The 15203-nt window shown below is 38.9% G+C and overlaps 2 protein-coding genes across 5 annotated transcripts; one reads left to right on the forward strand and one right to left on the reverse strand.

The window, feature by feature from the left end:
* Nucleotides 1-763: 763 nt before the first annotated feature.
* Nucleotides 764-7573, forward strand: tinf2 (TERF1 (TRF1)-interacting nuclear factor 2). 2 transcript variants are annotated; one of them, XM_028037316.1, is made up of 11 exons: nucleotides 764-1212; nucleotides 1841-2043; nucleotides 2131-2232; nucleotides 2859-2954; nucleotides 3038-3148; nucleotides 3234-3357; nucleotides 4098-4553; nucleotides 4675-4797; nucleotides 6098-6156; nucleotides 6274-6347; nucleotides 7292-7442. In XM_028037316.1, exons 1-10 carry the CDS (start codon nucleotides 1185-1187, stop codon nucleotides 6304-6306), a joined length of 1335 nt encoding a protein of 444 aa, XP_027893117.1. In that variant the 5' UTR covers nucleotides 764-1184; the 3' UTR covers nucleotides 6307-6347; nucleotides 7292-7442. The 2 variants fall into 2 exon arrangements, with proteins under 2 accessions (XP_027893117.1, XP_027893116.1); XM_028037315.1 differs by having other exon boundaries at nucleotides 775-985; nucleotides 1167-1212; nucleotides 4098-4797; nucleotides 7292-7573.
* Nucleotides 7561-15128, reverse strand: dhrs4 (dehydrogenase/reductase (SDR family) member 4). 3 transcript variants are annotated; one of them, XM_028037321.1, is made up of 9 exons: nucleotides 14981-15128; nucleotides 11942-12057; nucleotides 10707-10884; nucleotides 9654-9755; nucleotides 8908-8978; nucleotides 8771-8822; nucleotides 8331-8465; nucleotides 8174-8229; nucleotides 7561-8099 (listed from the first exon to the last, which is right to left on the reverse strand). In XM_028037321.1, exons 1-9 carry the CDS (start codon nucleotides 15104-15106, stop codon nucleotides 7985-7987), a joined length of 951 nt encoding a protein of 316 aa, XP_027893122.1. In that variant the 5' UTR covers nucleotides 15107-15128; the 3' UTR covers nucleotides 7561-7984. The 3 variants fall into 3 exon arrangements, with proteins under 3 accessions (XP_027893122.1, XP_027893125.1, XP_027893124.1); XM_028037324.1 differs by lacking the exon at nucleotides 14981-15128 and adding an exon at nucleotides 12257-12601; XM_028037323.1 differs by lacking the exon at nucleotides 14981-15128 and adding an exon at nucleotides 12348-12599.
* Between the last annotated feature and the right edge of the window lie 75 nt (nucleotides 15129-15203).

Genomic DNA, 15203 nt, shown 5'->3' on the forward strand with positions numbered 1-15203 from the left:
ACATATATTCTGTAATGTGACAGATGATATTTTGACTTAGGCAAATCACTTATGCACTGTTAGCTACGTCAAGAAATCAGCACAACATTATAGAGATTTTACGTGTAAAAGAAAGACTTATGTTGTCCAACAATTTTGCAATGTGGCCTTTGGGTTACTTGTTCTTCCGCATATTTGAGGTGTTTTCAAAATTTATTCATTCAAAACTATCAAAACATGTACGGCAAGCAAAAGTGAGACTGGCAGTAATCTTTTATTTAATATATTTTAATGTTTTCATTTTTATTATAGCTGTCTGCATTGCGTCTAGCCTACTTATGAAATGTTTATGATTCACGTTGAGTACAGCCTTAGAAACACCTGAGAAAAACGTCAATCAGCCCCAAGGTAGAAGACTGTGAAAAGAAACATCTAAATCTCAACACATTTGTACCTTTATTTCCTGCATAATGTATGCACAATTATTCATAATGATCCAGTTGAATTGCCTCGTAATACTTTTATTTATTCCTTCTTTTACCTTCCAAACAAAGCAAACATCTACAGGTTAGTGAATAATAATAAAGAATAGACCCATTATGTCTTCTTCTTTTTTTTTTCTTGAAATTTATTGGCAGTAGCAACAAAAAAAAAAGTTAGGTGAACATACAGCCACCAACCGGTAAACCCGTTACGTCTGTGGGCTGGTGTGAGTTATCAAGCTGGTCTGGCGGCGGTGTTACTACGTCACATCCTAAAAGTTGTTTTAGGTGTGCTCATTTACTAAATATTAGTTCCCACCCGAGCGGAGTTTGAAATTCAGCCCATGTTTCGCATAGAGACCCAGGAAGCACCGCCCGGTCGGCACATTCGATGAGATTATTCAAACTGATACCGACAACTACGTGAAGGCGGGAGGCAGAGAAGCGGAACTTTTAACAGAAACTTGTTCAGTTCGGCTGGTAACTGATTAACAACAAATAGCGCGGTTGTTGTTTCACGATAGGTACTTTAACTCCACGCGAGACGGTTAAATTTAGCTCAGTTGTGTTTGCTGACTGATTTCGCTAACCTTCGTTATAAGCTCTGCGTCAGTTTTCCGCAGTAACTTGACACTGCTAAGCTAACTTTTATTAACGTCATATATATATATATATATATATATATATATATATATATATATTTAGCTAAACGGATTCTCTGGGATGGCTACAAAAAAACCGAAAGAAAATGGTAAGTGGAAAACTGAACATTTAGACTTGCTAAATGTTTATTACTCGCTAACGTTGTTGAGCACTGTTGAAGTTTGTCAAAGTTAATGTTTTTGATAGTTTTGATAGACTGACTATCATACACTCTACTGCAACTAATTGTTCTGTAAAAACCTCAGAAGTTTGTTGGAAGACATCAGTGTCATGGAAACCATGCAGAACAGCAGACATGCCAGAGATAAAGTTATGGGGACGTTTAAAGGAGATGGCATATTAGGTGCTCGAGTTTTACTAGCATACTTCTTCACACCTGAATCAAATCACTGGCTCATTAACAGGTTGACCCATTTCAAGTGTTGGAGAAGAGAGGTATGTGTGTGTGTGTGCATTTCTTCAGTCTCAAGAAAAACCTGGCTCGACAGAGTCGAATACAAATGAGTGGCACGCTTTTAAGAGGCAGAGGTTGAAAGAGGAGTGGCAAAAGCAAATGTTGTGGCTGAGCAGTCCTTTTTAAAAAGTGCAAGGAGGGTTGAATTTGTTAGGTAGTGTACATTATAAGGCCACTGTGGGTTTACAGTTTGTATGCTGTCAGGCTTTAGACAACCTGCTTTAGTTCGATTATTTGTATTTAACTCTTCTTGCCTCTACAGATCCCAGCATTCCCTTTGCTGCTCTCCAGCTGTTGGCTCCTCCCGTCCGCCTGGTGTCGGCGGCGCTCTGGAAGGTGCTAAAGCAGAGGGATGTGATGCAGTACGGGGTTGTGGAGGAGTTTGTGTCTTCGGCCTGCGATACCGTTCCTGGCCTGCTAACCCTGCGACACCAGGGCAAGCTGGTGCTGGGCCTCAGAGCACGGGTGACTATTTACTGAAGGATAAGTGGTAACTATAATTCTTCAGTTAAATACATTTCTTACTAATCTGTTTTCCTTCTTTCTTTTCAGTTAATATTAGAGTTGTGTCTCAAACAGCCAGATGTTGACGTGATTGCACCACATCTGGAGAGGATCCGTGTTCCTGCTCCTCTTTCGTCCGGATCAGCTGTGGTAAAATGGAGATGGAGTTCAAATCTACACCAAATTTATCTATTTTTTTTCTGCTAAGGGTTCAATTTCACCCAAAATTCAATTTCAATTTTCTTATGATTGAAACAAAGGTTAACTACAACCAAGTGTAATCCAGCTTGGATTGTGTATTTGGTTTGAAATGGGCATTATTTATTGAATTGAGTGTATTGAGTTGTGCAGAGTAATAGAAGCAGATAAGTTGAACTATTTTTGTAAAGGAGGGAAATAAAACGAGGCCAGCCTATTCTACCTATAAAAAAGCAGCTTAAAGGCAGAATGTACTTCAGCTACTCATTCAGGAAAGCACATATTCAGACTTAGTACATTTTAATAAAAAAATTGTATGTTAATGATGAAAGTAAGTCATTTTTAGAAACTGCAAGCATATTTTTGCTCATTTTACTCTGCAATACTTGTCTTTGGACTTTTTTTGTTTGCTTGTAGAGAATTGCAATAAAAAAAAAAACTAGTCTCAGTAAAACAAAAAAAAAACAAACAATAGTTTTAAAGTCCACTCTTCTAGTTTTTCAGGTTTTGTAGTTGTTTCTACTTCAATCGGTTGTCTTTTATGTAAAACATGCACTTTGTGTTCCTTTGTCTTCCAGAAGAAGGATGTGAAAATTCAGAAAACGGTGGAAAGTTTCCATGTTTTTGTTCAAACGCTGCTAACAAATGAAGCAGAGAGAGAACACTTCTTTAAAGTGAGTATCCATCCACCAACGCCCCACTGAGTGTAAACACCTGAAACGGTGAGAAGGTGATTATTGTTGTTTTTCTCTAACAGGAACAGTTTCCCACTGATTATGGCCCAAAGTTTGACCAGGAGCTGGAGAAGCTGTTGTGGGAATTTCTGATTCGACTAGACCAGTTGCTCCCGGTTCCCAACCTAGCCCAGGTAGGCATCGACACACACATGTGACCTCTGGTGTTGCCGTGTGTTGTTATAGAGTAAAAATGTCAGTGAAACGATGTGATTACAGACGGTGTCATGGCTGTGTGACGCCCCTCCTGTCCTGGAGGAGTGTGCACAAGCAGCAACTCAGCCACAGCTTCTCAAGATCTTACTTCAACATCAGGCTTGTCTGGGTCACCTGGAGTCAGCAGGTAGGATTGGGAACATTTGGGTTTATTGTTTTTCCCCAACTGGATTGGAATGGAGGAGAGAGCATTTTATTTTTCCAAACAAATTAATCGAATTGGTTCTTGTACTGTTAAATGCATATCTTCACACTTTTAAAGTCAGTCGTCATTCACTGCGAGGCTTAATGCAAAAGAAAAAAAAAGTATTATGAATTTAGTTTTTAAAAAACTAAGACAATTGAATGTCCCATTCAATAAAAACACAGAACAATGGTAAAATGGTTATTTCGATATTTTGGCTATTTTGTTTTTCCAACGCCTGCGCCATGTAGAAGATTATGCAAAAATAAAGACAAGTTTTACATTAATGTCGCGGTTGAGAAAAATTATTGCTCTACACTATAAGGTCAGCTTAATATTGTAGAAAGCTTGATAGGTGAATTTATAAAACTGAACTGATTTCTGTAAATTGACATGAATTTGATGTCTCACTGTGTTCCTACAATCTGGAAATGTATGAAATTTATTCTGTGTAAGATTTGAATATTTGTGTAAAGAAGACAATACAAGACACATGTCTTATCACTGGTCTTTTTAACCATCCATCTCTATCCATCTATCTTTCCATCCACAGTAATAGTTTATAATCTGGTTCCAAGAGCTCATGAGATCTTATTATTCAAATGCGGGGAATTCTGACTGGACAAAATACGTAGAAACTCTAAATCTTAACAAGACTTTCTCTGTGTTGTTTCTGTTCGCAGCGTCTCTACCTCCAAACATGGGTGACTCCATCCTGGCTTCTCTCTCTCTGCCTCCATCTGGAAAAGTCCCATCGGATCAGTCGGCCGCTGAGCGGACAAACTGCTCAAGGCCGGGAGCGACCACGCCGTTGGTCACACCCGTAATCGGACTCATTTCCAACGGCGAAAAAGCCTCGCAAGGTGGTGAGAAATCCAACTCAAAAGACGCAAGAGGTGATCAATGGGATCCAAATGCGAAATTCACCTTGGTCAAACAGAAACCCAAACCTGTTGGCGTGAGTTCCTTAAATGAAAGCAGAGGAAGGAAACGCAAGCAACCAGACACAGCTGAAAGTGACCCTGAGGAGGAATTCATATCTGGAGAAAAAAGCATCAACAGGAACCAGAGAACCAAAGAAAAATCGCAAACTTTACAAAACAACAGCTACGATAGAGAACTCCTAAATAGACATATAAGTAAGCTGGGCATCAAAAAGCTGCACCTGCCTGAAGATCCGTCCATTTGCTCTGTGTTTGCTTCTTGCCTGAGCAGCAACCCCAGAGTTGTTATCAAAAAACTGTCGGTTTCTTCTGCTAGCGTTAGCTTGTCTGGAGGAGAAGGGAAGTCCTTCTACAAGGAGCAGCAGCAGCAGAAGTCCTCAACATGGAAACAAACAAGTGTCTGTCAAACGCCTGAAAGTCCTGGCCTGGATGACAAAGAGTAAGGTTTAAACAACAAGCTGCTAGTCGGCCTGCAGGAATAAAACTTTAATATCTGTAACTTAAAATTACGTTTTCTATTCTGGGGTTTTTTCAACGCTGTTGATAATCTGTTATTGATCCATGTTATCATTTGAATGGGATAATCACACTTTAACATAGCGATGCACCAAGTAATCGATTGGGTTCCTACTCTGTCCCAACGTCTGCAAATTTAAAACTTTACTTTTTCAGTTTTCCAAATCTGGATAAGTATGGAGAAAGGAAAACTGAGGATGGAAAACTATGCTAGTTTCCAAACTTCATTCAATACTCTGTAATCTGGAAGCTTACAAAAAAAAGAGCTCAATAAAATTACAAAAGTTAAAAAGTAAATTCTATAGTAGCTACTAAAATTGCATGTTTTATCTTTGAGGTACAACAAGCAGCACAAGGTCAAAAGAAAATGTTAGTATTTAGTGTAAAATAATCCATTTAAGTTTGAAAGGTCACCATATATTTTGGAATAATGCTGATGTGAATTAATCCAGATGCCAAAAACACAGAAATAACTCAAATACTCTGAAATCTGAAGCCAACTTTGGCATTATGGGAATGTAAGATGAATGGAATATATGAAGCACACGGGTCTATTTTAAATGTTTTCTACTCCAGGGTGCAGAAACATATAAATAATCAACACGAAAACACAAAGGATCAAAACTGATTGATTAGGAACCAAAAACAATCATTTAATTTTTTTATTTATGTATTTTTTTAAGTCCATTAGTTTCTGAGCTATAAGCAATTGTAAAGGAAAATGTTTTAATTCCTTTTAGTTTGGTTGCATTTATTCACACCTCCATCTCAAAAGGTTTTGATTTGACAGTTTCTGCACATTTTTAGTGACGCAAGTAAAGCTCCGTAGCTTTGGGGCCGTTTCTCAGGCAGTCTCAGCTTTATTTTTCTAGACACATTATTAATTATTAGAAACGTTTACAGCAGTTCAGCGGGACAATGTTCATGGTTCTGTTGTCTGAGATGTACAGCTCTGCCGAAAGAACACTTTACATCCAAACATTTGTGAGGAGTTATTGATGTTTACAGTCCTGGACATTGTAACGTTTAAGAGTGTAAATTCGAATGAAATTAATATGAAGAAAATAAAAATGTTTTTCTTACTAGTTTCTTTGAGCTCATCTTTCTGTTAAATAACATAAATTAGATGAGTTTAAGTGAGCTATTTTGATCTGAATAAAAAATAAAACGATCAGTTTTATTTTTATTTATTTATTTTGACCAAACCTTTGTTTGTCTGACAGAAATCAGCCGGTTTTATCCAGTGGGAGCAGCTCTTCCTCCCAGCAGAGGACTCCTGCAGGTGATTTAACTAATTAAATAACTTCATTATATGGGTGAAAAAATAACTGACTAGTTCCAGTAAGTTTGGACCATCCATTGCACTATGTTATGTTCAACTCTGTATGTTTGTGTGTAGAAATCGTTTCTCCGTCAGGAGGCGAGTACGTAGCAGATTCTGAAGATGAGGCGTCAAAAAACTTCAAAGGGAGGGTACGTATGCACAGAGTAAAGAAGCTGATTCATATATTTCCCAAATCTGGATAAGTACGATAAAATGAATAGAAAATATTTGTATTTTCAATTCCATATTGAAATATGTGTGAAGATAAGTCTAAGTCTGACAAGTTTTTATATAAAGATGCCATAATGTAAACTTTTTTTTTTCTTCCACCATCCACCTCAAAATTTTAGTTTGTAATTTTAGACAGTTTGTGTCTTTTAGCTCACAGAGACAGATATACATGTGCGCTGCAACGGCTATACTGGTTTCTCAGATAGACGTTTCCTTGGTAACTGAAAGGAGGATTTATGAGGGGATAATTTGAGATGTTCAGTCTATTTTCACAATTTTCAGTCTACCAATCCCTGAATTCATCTTTTCACCCGTTTCATTGTTTCCATTTATCCAACAGTCTTTGAATGCACCTGCAACATGTATTCAACACTTCCATTTATTCTTTCATTCATCCAGCAGTCTGTGCATCTTTCCATCCACTTTCATCTGATTTTATCCATCTGTTAATTTCCCAAATCTCTCTCTGTCCATCAAGCCGAGTTTATTTATCCATTATTCCTTTCATTTATCGTTCTGCTCTAGTAATTAATCATCTGTGCTGATTTATCTGTCTATGAAATGGTTCTTTATTTAAAACCTGATCACCACTAAGCTTATTGATAACCTGAACCACAAACATAAAGGTTTTCACAAACAACTGCATTGTGAAATGATAAAAATGTGAAGGAACACTTTTTTTTTTTTTACACCGAGGACTATTTTCAAAATCAAAATCCTTCATGAAAACATTAAATCTTTTAATGTTCCTCTGTGTTTTTTCCATTTTATCAAATTGTCAATGAGCCAGTTCAAACACATAGTTTCAAACTTTGAACAAAGTCCTCACTTCAGCGTGTATCCTGTGCTCTGCCTCCCCCAGCTGTTCATGAAGCGTTACTACAAGACCAAACGCGGCACATACGTTCCCACCCTGAGGGAGTTCTGGAAACCCGGGACGGCCCGACCAGACCTGCTGTCCGCTGGCAGCAAACGGAGGCGATAAGAGGCACATTCACTGTTTTACAGCCTGGAAACTAAAACGTTACATAATGTGTGGTGTTTGACTTTTATATTACCTTCTGCTAAAAAAATGAAACCGTCTGAAATGCAGCTGTCACTGCAGTTTAGACAGATACCAGATAATAAAAGCTCATTTAGTGTGTTTATTTGACGTTTTCTGCATGTTAAATGAGATCAGAATGCAAAAAGTAGAAAAATATTGAAAGCATGCCTGAAACTAGAAAGATATGAATTTATAACTTTAGAAAAACTGCATGTAATTATTAATCTTGATTTAACTTATTCAAATGACATAAGTTACAATTGCAGAATGCAGTGGCGCAAAAAGTGGGTATGCACTGTATGCAACCCATAGGGGGCGCTGCATTAGAGAGGGCGCCAAAACGGGACATTATTTTTCTAGTAGGAATATTCTGTATTTAACAGTTGTTTGTGAATGTATAAAATTATCAATAACAGGAACGGCACTGATTAGGGGCCCTCCGCTCCTTCACCTCCCCTCCCACACAGGCAGGGAAAAAAAATCATAAATGGGTCTGAAGTCAGAGAGGGTTCAGAGTCGACAGCTCATCCCTCCCGTCACCGTGACGGTCTCTCCTGTGATGTAGGAAGCGTCATCAGAGCACAGAAAGGCGATCGTCCCTCCGATCTCTTCAGGTTCTCCAATCCTAAAGCCGCAGATAAATAAATACAATTATTCCACAGATTCAGCAGCTCAAGTACAAGTTAAACTAAACGTCACCTCTTAATGCTGAGCTGCCTTTTCAACTCATCCATACTGTCTTCGTTTTCCCACAACTGGAACAAGAAAAAAAATAAACTCAAATCAAAATCACAATCCCATACGGTAATCAGGAACTCTACAGGCCTGAAGATCCATGAAGTGTTGGCGTCCTTACTACAGAACTGAAGCGGGTTTTGATGATTCCAGGGGCCACGCAGTTCACCCTGATGTTATTGTGAGCCAGCTCAGGAGCCAGCGCCCTGGTTAGACCCAGCAGGGCCGTCTTACTCACACAGTAGGGGCCCAGGCCCTGCAGAGAGACACAGCAGGTCCGTTTTACTGGACCCAGAAGACACGGGGGTCTCAAGAGTGACTAGGAAAGCTAGACTGCTTGACTGTAATACATGAAGTTCCTCCAACCATCTCATTTACATATATATTTTTGTTCAGTCTTAAATTTAATTCATGGTGCCATTAAAAAGGTCTTCAAAAGTCTTAAATTTGACTTTCTGAAACCAGCGCCTGCCCTGTATTAAGTGAAGCTAGATGGAAAAAAATCACCAAGATGCCGTCTGAATATTTAACACCAATGTTTATGAAAATGTATCACTTCACCAGCATTGGTTGGTATCCACCCACTGAAGACACAAATATAATGTTTCCGCCTCTGAAAGAGAAATTCAGAACCATTGAAAACACAACTAAGAATTTCACTGTTGAAATTCTTCTTTTCCTCCCAGTGCCATCCTCACCCTCTCTTCTCCATATGAGGCACCACCATCTTCGTCAGGAGGAAGGCAGCTTTTATATTTACAGACAGAATCTAAAAAGAAACAAGAATGATACAAATATATGTGATTTTTCTTTTTACCTTTTTGGTAAAAAAAAAAGTGGGAAACAGAAGTTTTTGTTTATCTTGAAATTTGATATGTTGCAAAAGCATCCATACTACTCAACCTTTTTGACATCGGGCCACATTAGAAACACAAACGTTAAAGGCTTTCACTGGCATTTATGTTAAAGAGAACCTTCCTCCCAACAACCTTAAACATGCAGCCAGGGACTAAAAGGATATTCATGTGTTAGAGTGACCCAGTCAAAGTTCAGACCAAATACAAACTGAGAATCTGTGGCGAGACTTTAAAATCGCTGATCACAGAAGTGCTCCGTCCAATCTGACTGAATTTGAGCTAATTTGCCTGGAGGAATAGACAAATATTTTATCATGTAATAATCCAAAGCGACACAAACAGCAGCTGTAGATTCAGCAGAAGTTGATTCCACAATATATGGACTTGGGGTCAGAAATTTGTTGGTAAAGAATTTGAAAAGCACAAATTACCTTCCATTTCACAAATATGTACTGCTTTGCATTGGTCTAAACTATCATTCCCTATAAAATACAATATAGTTGGTTAATATAATGGGACAGAATGTGAAAAGACCCACTATTTCAGTTAAAAAACGATTCCTGAAGCTTCGTAGTCGTGGCGTTTACCTTGTCCCACACCTCCTCTGTGGAGTCTAACATGTTTCCAACGAACGGGTTGACCGCTGCGTTGGACACCAGGATGTCAATGCCCCCATATTGTTCCATAGTCTAAGTGCAACACAAAGTGAGGAGTTAAACTGCAGCGTAGCATACAATGCAAGGAGACATAGGCCTCAAATAATATGAAACACATTTAAAACCTTGGTGCAGTTCACACAAAAAGGAAACTCGAAAAGTCAATCTGCAGCTTTACACGAGTTTGGAAACTATTAAAGATTCATTTTAAAGGGATGAAACGATTATTTTGCAGACAGACTGTCCAACAGCACGACACATTAGACGCAGGCAGGAAACAAAGGACGCTCAAAATAGGAGCTAAGGAATTGGCTGTTTATGAGTTTACCATATGTACAATCATTTATAAAGGCTTGGTTTCCATGGAGGCACCTCACACAGCAGTCAGGTATCCTCCAAGTCAAGCATAGCTGCATGCTTGTGGTTTTCCAGGATGCACCTCAAAACTTATCTCTGCAGTGGAAAAGTTTGCGGGCTGCCGAGATTAAGATTGAAATACTTAGGAAGATTGTTGGTCTCCAGGAATAATAAGAGCCTCAAATATGACGTGAAGTGAACTTGGGACAGCTGGAGAGCACTTATAACAACAACAAACTTCAGCGCAAACCATCTGAATGTCTTCAGACAGAGAAAATGTTCCCACCCTCAGACAGACTGAGGCCCCTTGGAAGCGACTTCACTAGAGTCGTCCAAATCGGACTCTGAAAGAAAGCTGAAGCTCGGTAAGGAGGAATGGGTTTCAAATCCCTCCTGAGCAGAACCTTCTACAGGTCTGTTGCTCCGCGGCAACAGGAAATGTCTGAGGTTTGCTTGGAAAAATAATGCAGTTATTACCCAAGAGTTCAGCCGGATTTTCCATTGACTGGGGGTAAACGTAAATAAAGAAGCTCCCTTAATACCTCCGATTCTGTATTTTTTTAGCTAGTTTTCACAGAAAGCCTGCATATTTCCGCATATTTCACCACTGAAGATGCTAGAGCTCACCAGTTGGACCAGCTTCTCCCGGTCCTCTCCTTTGCCTACATTACATGTGGTTCCAATTACTCGGATGCTCTGGCTCTTTAGCAAAGCCACAGCCTTGTCCACGTTGGCCTGCCGCCGGCTGCTGACGACCACATGGGCCCCTCTCTTCCCCAGAGCCTGAGCTGCAGCCAGGCCGATTCTGAGGCGAAAGAAGAAAAAACGGAGCCTTATCATGAATGAACAAAGCCTCGCAAAACTTTCCAGACCCGTCTGATCTCAACAGCAACCGCAAACATCAATGTGGTTTGCTGGGATTTTATGTATTATGCCAACAAAAAGTGGCATACAAGTAAAATGTACAAAAACGTACAATACGGATTTGTATTCAATCACACAATGTCAAAAAAAACCAACTATGTAATTTAACCTAAGTGTAAACACCACACTGCACCCGATTCCCTTTGGGAAGCATGGTGGAGGCAGCATCATGCAAGCTGGTTTAAGGCAATACAAGGTGGCAAACATGGTTTCTGCAAGTTTCAGTAACTTAAATTTAGTAAAGACCAAAGCAAATTCTCCAAAAATAACTTCAATAAATTGAAAATATTGTTAAATATGCACTTTGTCCATGAGCCGGTTGTAAATAATGATGTTTTGATGTAATTTTCCCAAAGAACCAACAATAAGCAGAAGAATAAATAAACTAATATACTAATTTAAGATCTAAATAAAGGTAATTTTAGAGGAGCAGGGGTGAGATAGCTCTGGAGACTTTGTACGAGAATTTAGGCTCATCTATGACATTTTTAAAGCCTAGAATTGAAACGGTTACATGCTCAGCAAAGCATATTCACGTGCTAAAACGTCCTAGTCAAAGTCCAGAGCTAAATTAAATGGAGAATGTGTGGCAAGACTTGAAACCTAACACTTACAGGTTGGTCTATCACAACAACAAAAAAATCCCAATAAAGTGCATTTTAGATTTAATTGTGGAAACATGTCAAAAAGTATAAAGGGGTAGAAAAACATTTGCAAGGCACTGGAAGTCAACATGTATCACTTGAAACATCATCACTGAAACATTTATTTAAATAAAAACATATTGGCAACACATTGGAACTGAGACACTGCGTTTTCTTTTCTCTTTTTGTTTTCGAAACCCGTTCTCTTAGAAAAGCAGACCACAGTCACGTCCTCGGTTTCTGTTGAAGCTGTTCCAGACTAAAGAGCTCTACAAACAGCTCAGTCACTCTCACCCATCTGTGGAGGCTGTCACAATAGCTACTTTCCCGTCCAGACTGCTATGAGACATGCTTCTCTGGACAGAAACCGGGTTGGTCCTCAGAAACCTGGATAAACCCCGAAACATCACCTGCAACACGGAGCAGGAAGGTTACTTCATGCACAGACTAAGTTCACGGGGGTAAAGGTCAGAGGCTCTGACTGGACTTGTTGTTAGGCGGGATTCAGAGGTATAAAAGGTGGGCGACACAGACATGCAGTTGCACATTAACGCAAATCGAAACAGTCAAGATTCATAATAGATCAACAATGTAAATAATGAAATTTACATTGCTCGAAATTTTGCTCGAGGTTCAATCACAGCTTTACAGCCGGCGAAGGACTACTGGCGTTTAAGCGCCGTAATGAGGATTATCTCACCACGCAGGGAACGCGAACGGTAACGGACGAAGTCGCAAAGGTGGACCGTTCGATGAAACACAAAACTCGGGCAAACTCTGGCGAAGGGACCTTTGACTCTTGCTACATCTACTGTCTTCCGGATACTGGTACCGCTGTCAAAATAAAAGCCTCAAACAAGCGCCTCGTTTTCATTTGACAACTTTTAAATGTGTGAGCTGTAATAATAGCATCAGTTAGTAGAGTAACTGTTTACTGTCAGGATCGTGAGTCACTAATAACGTCACGTGTCTAAGTTTTGACTACTTGGAAAGATTAGTTCTCTGATGAACAGTTTAAATCGACGCCCCTGAACGCACCCACAAAACATCAGCCAATCACAGAAGAGATGCAGCTAACAGTGCGGACAGAAGCCAGATTTCAGTGAGAAAGGATTGGCTATAAATATAATTTCACTGCACAGTAGAAAGTGAGCTCGTTCGTCATCTTGTGAGTGGCATGTGAACCTGGAGGATTATAGGATTATTACTATTAAAAGTGGTTTTCAACATAACAAAGGCACTAAAATGTATTATAAACTACTTTGAATATATATATATAGTTTTCATACACAATAATGTGAAATAATTTTTCATTGTAGATGAATTCACTTCTTAATATATACGAAATAATTTAATGAAATGTAGTTTTAGCCTTTTTAACTAACTCACATTCAGTTTTTCCAGATTTGTTTAGCTCAAAAAGTACCACTTAAGCTATAAATTCAGATTAACTTTAAGTGTTAAGAATGTATTATTCTTATTTTTCTGCTAATTATTAAAATATTTATAAATAATGAATTACTTGGATTTTTAGGATAAAGGGATGACAAAAAGCAAAGTGTCTAACCATAAAGATCTTATTTAAGTGCCTAATTGTGTAGTTTTTCCTCAGTTGTAAATGATCTAGTATCTCAACACTGTCCAAGATATGAAGGTCTTATCTTAATCACATACTAAATGTCAAAACCATGTAAAGACCTGCAGACCTTGTTCCTGGATGAATGATAATGTTAGGGAAATGTTTTGTGAATTCAACACTTTAAATCACAAGGGAAAACACATATTTTAAAAGTTAAGTGATTTATGTCAAGTGTCTGTTTCTGTCAACGTTGAAGATTAATGCAGCTAATAGAAATCAAACCTCTGAATGAGTTTTGTTTCACAATCCTCTTAAGAATGTAGATTCCCCTTACACTTGTGCACCTTTTTCTTCCATATTTTTCAAGCATTCAACCTTCCACCAACATGCTTGGAAACGGCAGTCTTTAAACAACCAGTTTCATTCATCATTACATTTTTGTGTCACATATGGAGGGTGTCAGTGACCTTTGCTGGTTAGCTGTTAAGTCAGCAGTCTTTCTCTTGATTGTGCCATTGCATCTCTGCTTTAAACATTATTTTTTTATTCAGCTTGTGTAATATTCTGATTTTCTAAGAAACTACTTTTTTTTCTTTTGCTTTCTGAAGTTGCAAACCTTTTCAATCAAAATGAACAGAAATGAGAGAAATGTGTAAATCAGCTTTATTTCCCAAATTTGCAAAAGCAAGAAATTCGACCATTTCATGTTAACCAGAGAGACAGCCTGGAGAAAAAAAAACTGTTTTGTTTTTGTAAATATCACTCTGCTGTACCTACCTGAAGATAAAACCTTAAACAGTATGTGTCCAGAATGTGTGGGGTCTGCAAAGATTTTAGTTACCCATTTCTTAGGACCTTAGGTCAACACTAATATTCCTATGTGCTGACCTTAATGCTTGAAATAGAATAGACAGAATAGAAAAATAGAAACTGCCTGTATTGCTCCTCAGTAAGGAAATTCAGATGAACCAGAGGCAAAGTGACAGATAAATCAAACTTTCATGCTGATTCACAAAAATACATCATTTTGTGCAATAAATCTAGATAGTAGTTTAGTCTTTTGAATTATATTCCTGAAATAAATTTAATTTATGAATACATCACAATTATTATGATACAGATGTAACTTGAACAAAAACTCAGGTGACTAAACAGTCTGACAGCAGTTTGCTTGTGAGTCCAATATATATATATATATATATATATATATATATATATATATATATATATGCCACTCACAATATGGCGGCGACGTTGCCCTACGGCTCTGACGCCCATGCGTCGTCTGCGCTCCGACGTTTGTGTGATCGAACCTCAATGGCCAAAGATTTTCACGCCTGGAAAGAAGCGATTCCTCACATATCTCCCTGAAAGCCTTACGTCGATGGGAAGTTTATCCACGATAAGACGGAAGCCAGGTATTTGTTTTTATTTTAAACCGACGGCTTTGTGCTCTAGCGCCGATTAGACTGGTAACAGCTGGGATTTCATGCTACGCTCCAGGACTATTGTTTTGAATTGAGCCTCAGCAGCAAGGGGCGATATGGATAACCAGCGTTAGAGAGTGTTATCCCGTCGGTTAGTGTTTACAGCTAGGCCTCGGCACGGTTAACTGGCGTCTTATCAGCTCATAATTACACGAATTAACAATTATTTTTCATGTCACACACACACATTCCAGCTATCAACGTGCCAGATTACCATTTCAACGTGCACCGTTTGCTTTTAAATGCAATCTGTTAGAGTGGCATTACCGTAACGTAACGACAATCGCTCGTCACACGTTGTATTGCATATGGATGATGCATGACTTTAGGCGGCTGGACCGGTTCGGCGTTCAGTTGTTGTGTCTCATCAAAGCGTGTACGTCGTCTCCACATGGATTACAGGATCCGCAGGAAGACGGGGGGCTTCGAGGCAGCCACGCCACTGAGATGAGTCCTGTCCAGAGCCAGCTGTGCCTCGGCAGCCAGTCTC

Source organism: Xiphophorus couchianus, chromosome 14 (genome assembly GCF_001444195.1).
Source record: "Xiphophorus couchianus chromosome 14, X_couchianus-1.0, whole genome shotgun sequence".
NCBI classification, from domain to species: domain Eukaryota; kingdom Metazoa; phylum Chordata; class Actinopteri; order Cyprinodontiformes; family Poeciliidae; genus Xiphophorus; species Xiphophorus couchianus.

What these genes read in the sequence shown, in the direction of transcription:
- tinf2 (XM_028037315.1), top strand. Translation starts at nt 1,185, where the DNA reads ATGGCTACAAAAAAACCGAAAGAAAATG. An exon ending in CGGTTCCCAACCTAGCCCAG is followed by an intron (nt 3,149 to 3,233) that starts GTAGGCATCGAC and finishes ATGTGATTACAG; the next exon opens with ACGGTGTCATGGCTGTGTGA. An exon ending in CAAAAAACTTCAAAGGGAGG is followed by an intron (nt 6,348 to 7,291) that starts GTACGTATGCAC and finishes TGCCTCCCCCAG; the next exon opens with CTGTTCATGAAGCGTTACTA.
- dhrs4 (XM_028037321.1), bottom strand. Translation starts at nt 15,106, where the DNA reads ATGTGGAGACGACGTACACGCTTTGATGAGACACAACAACTGAACGCC. An exon ending in GGGAGAAGCTGGTCCAACTG is followed by an intron (nt 9,756 to 10,706) that starts GTGAGCTCTAGC and finishes TGTTGCACTTAG; the next exon opens with ACTATGGAACAATATGGGGG. An exon ending in CAGAGGAGGTGTGGGACAAG is followed by an intron (nt 8,979 to 9,653) that starts GTAAACGCCACG and finishes GTTTCTTTTTAG; the next exon opens with ATTCTGTCTGTAAATATAAA.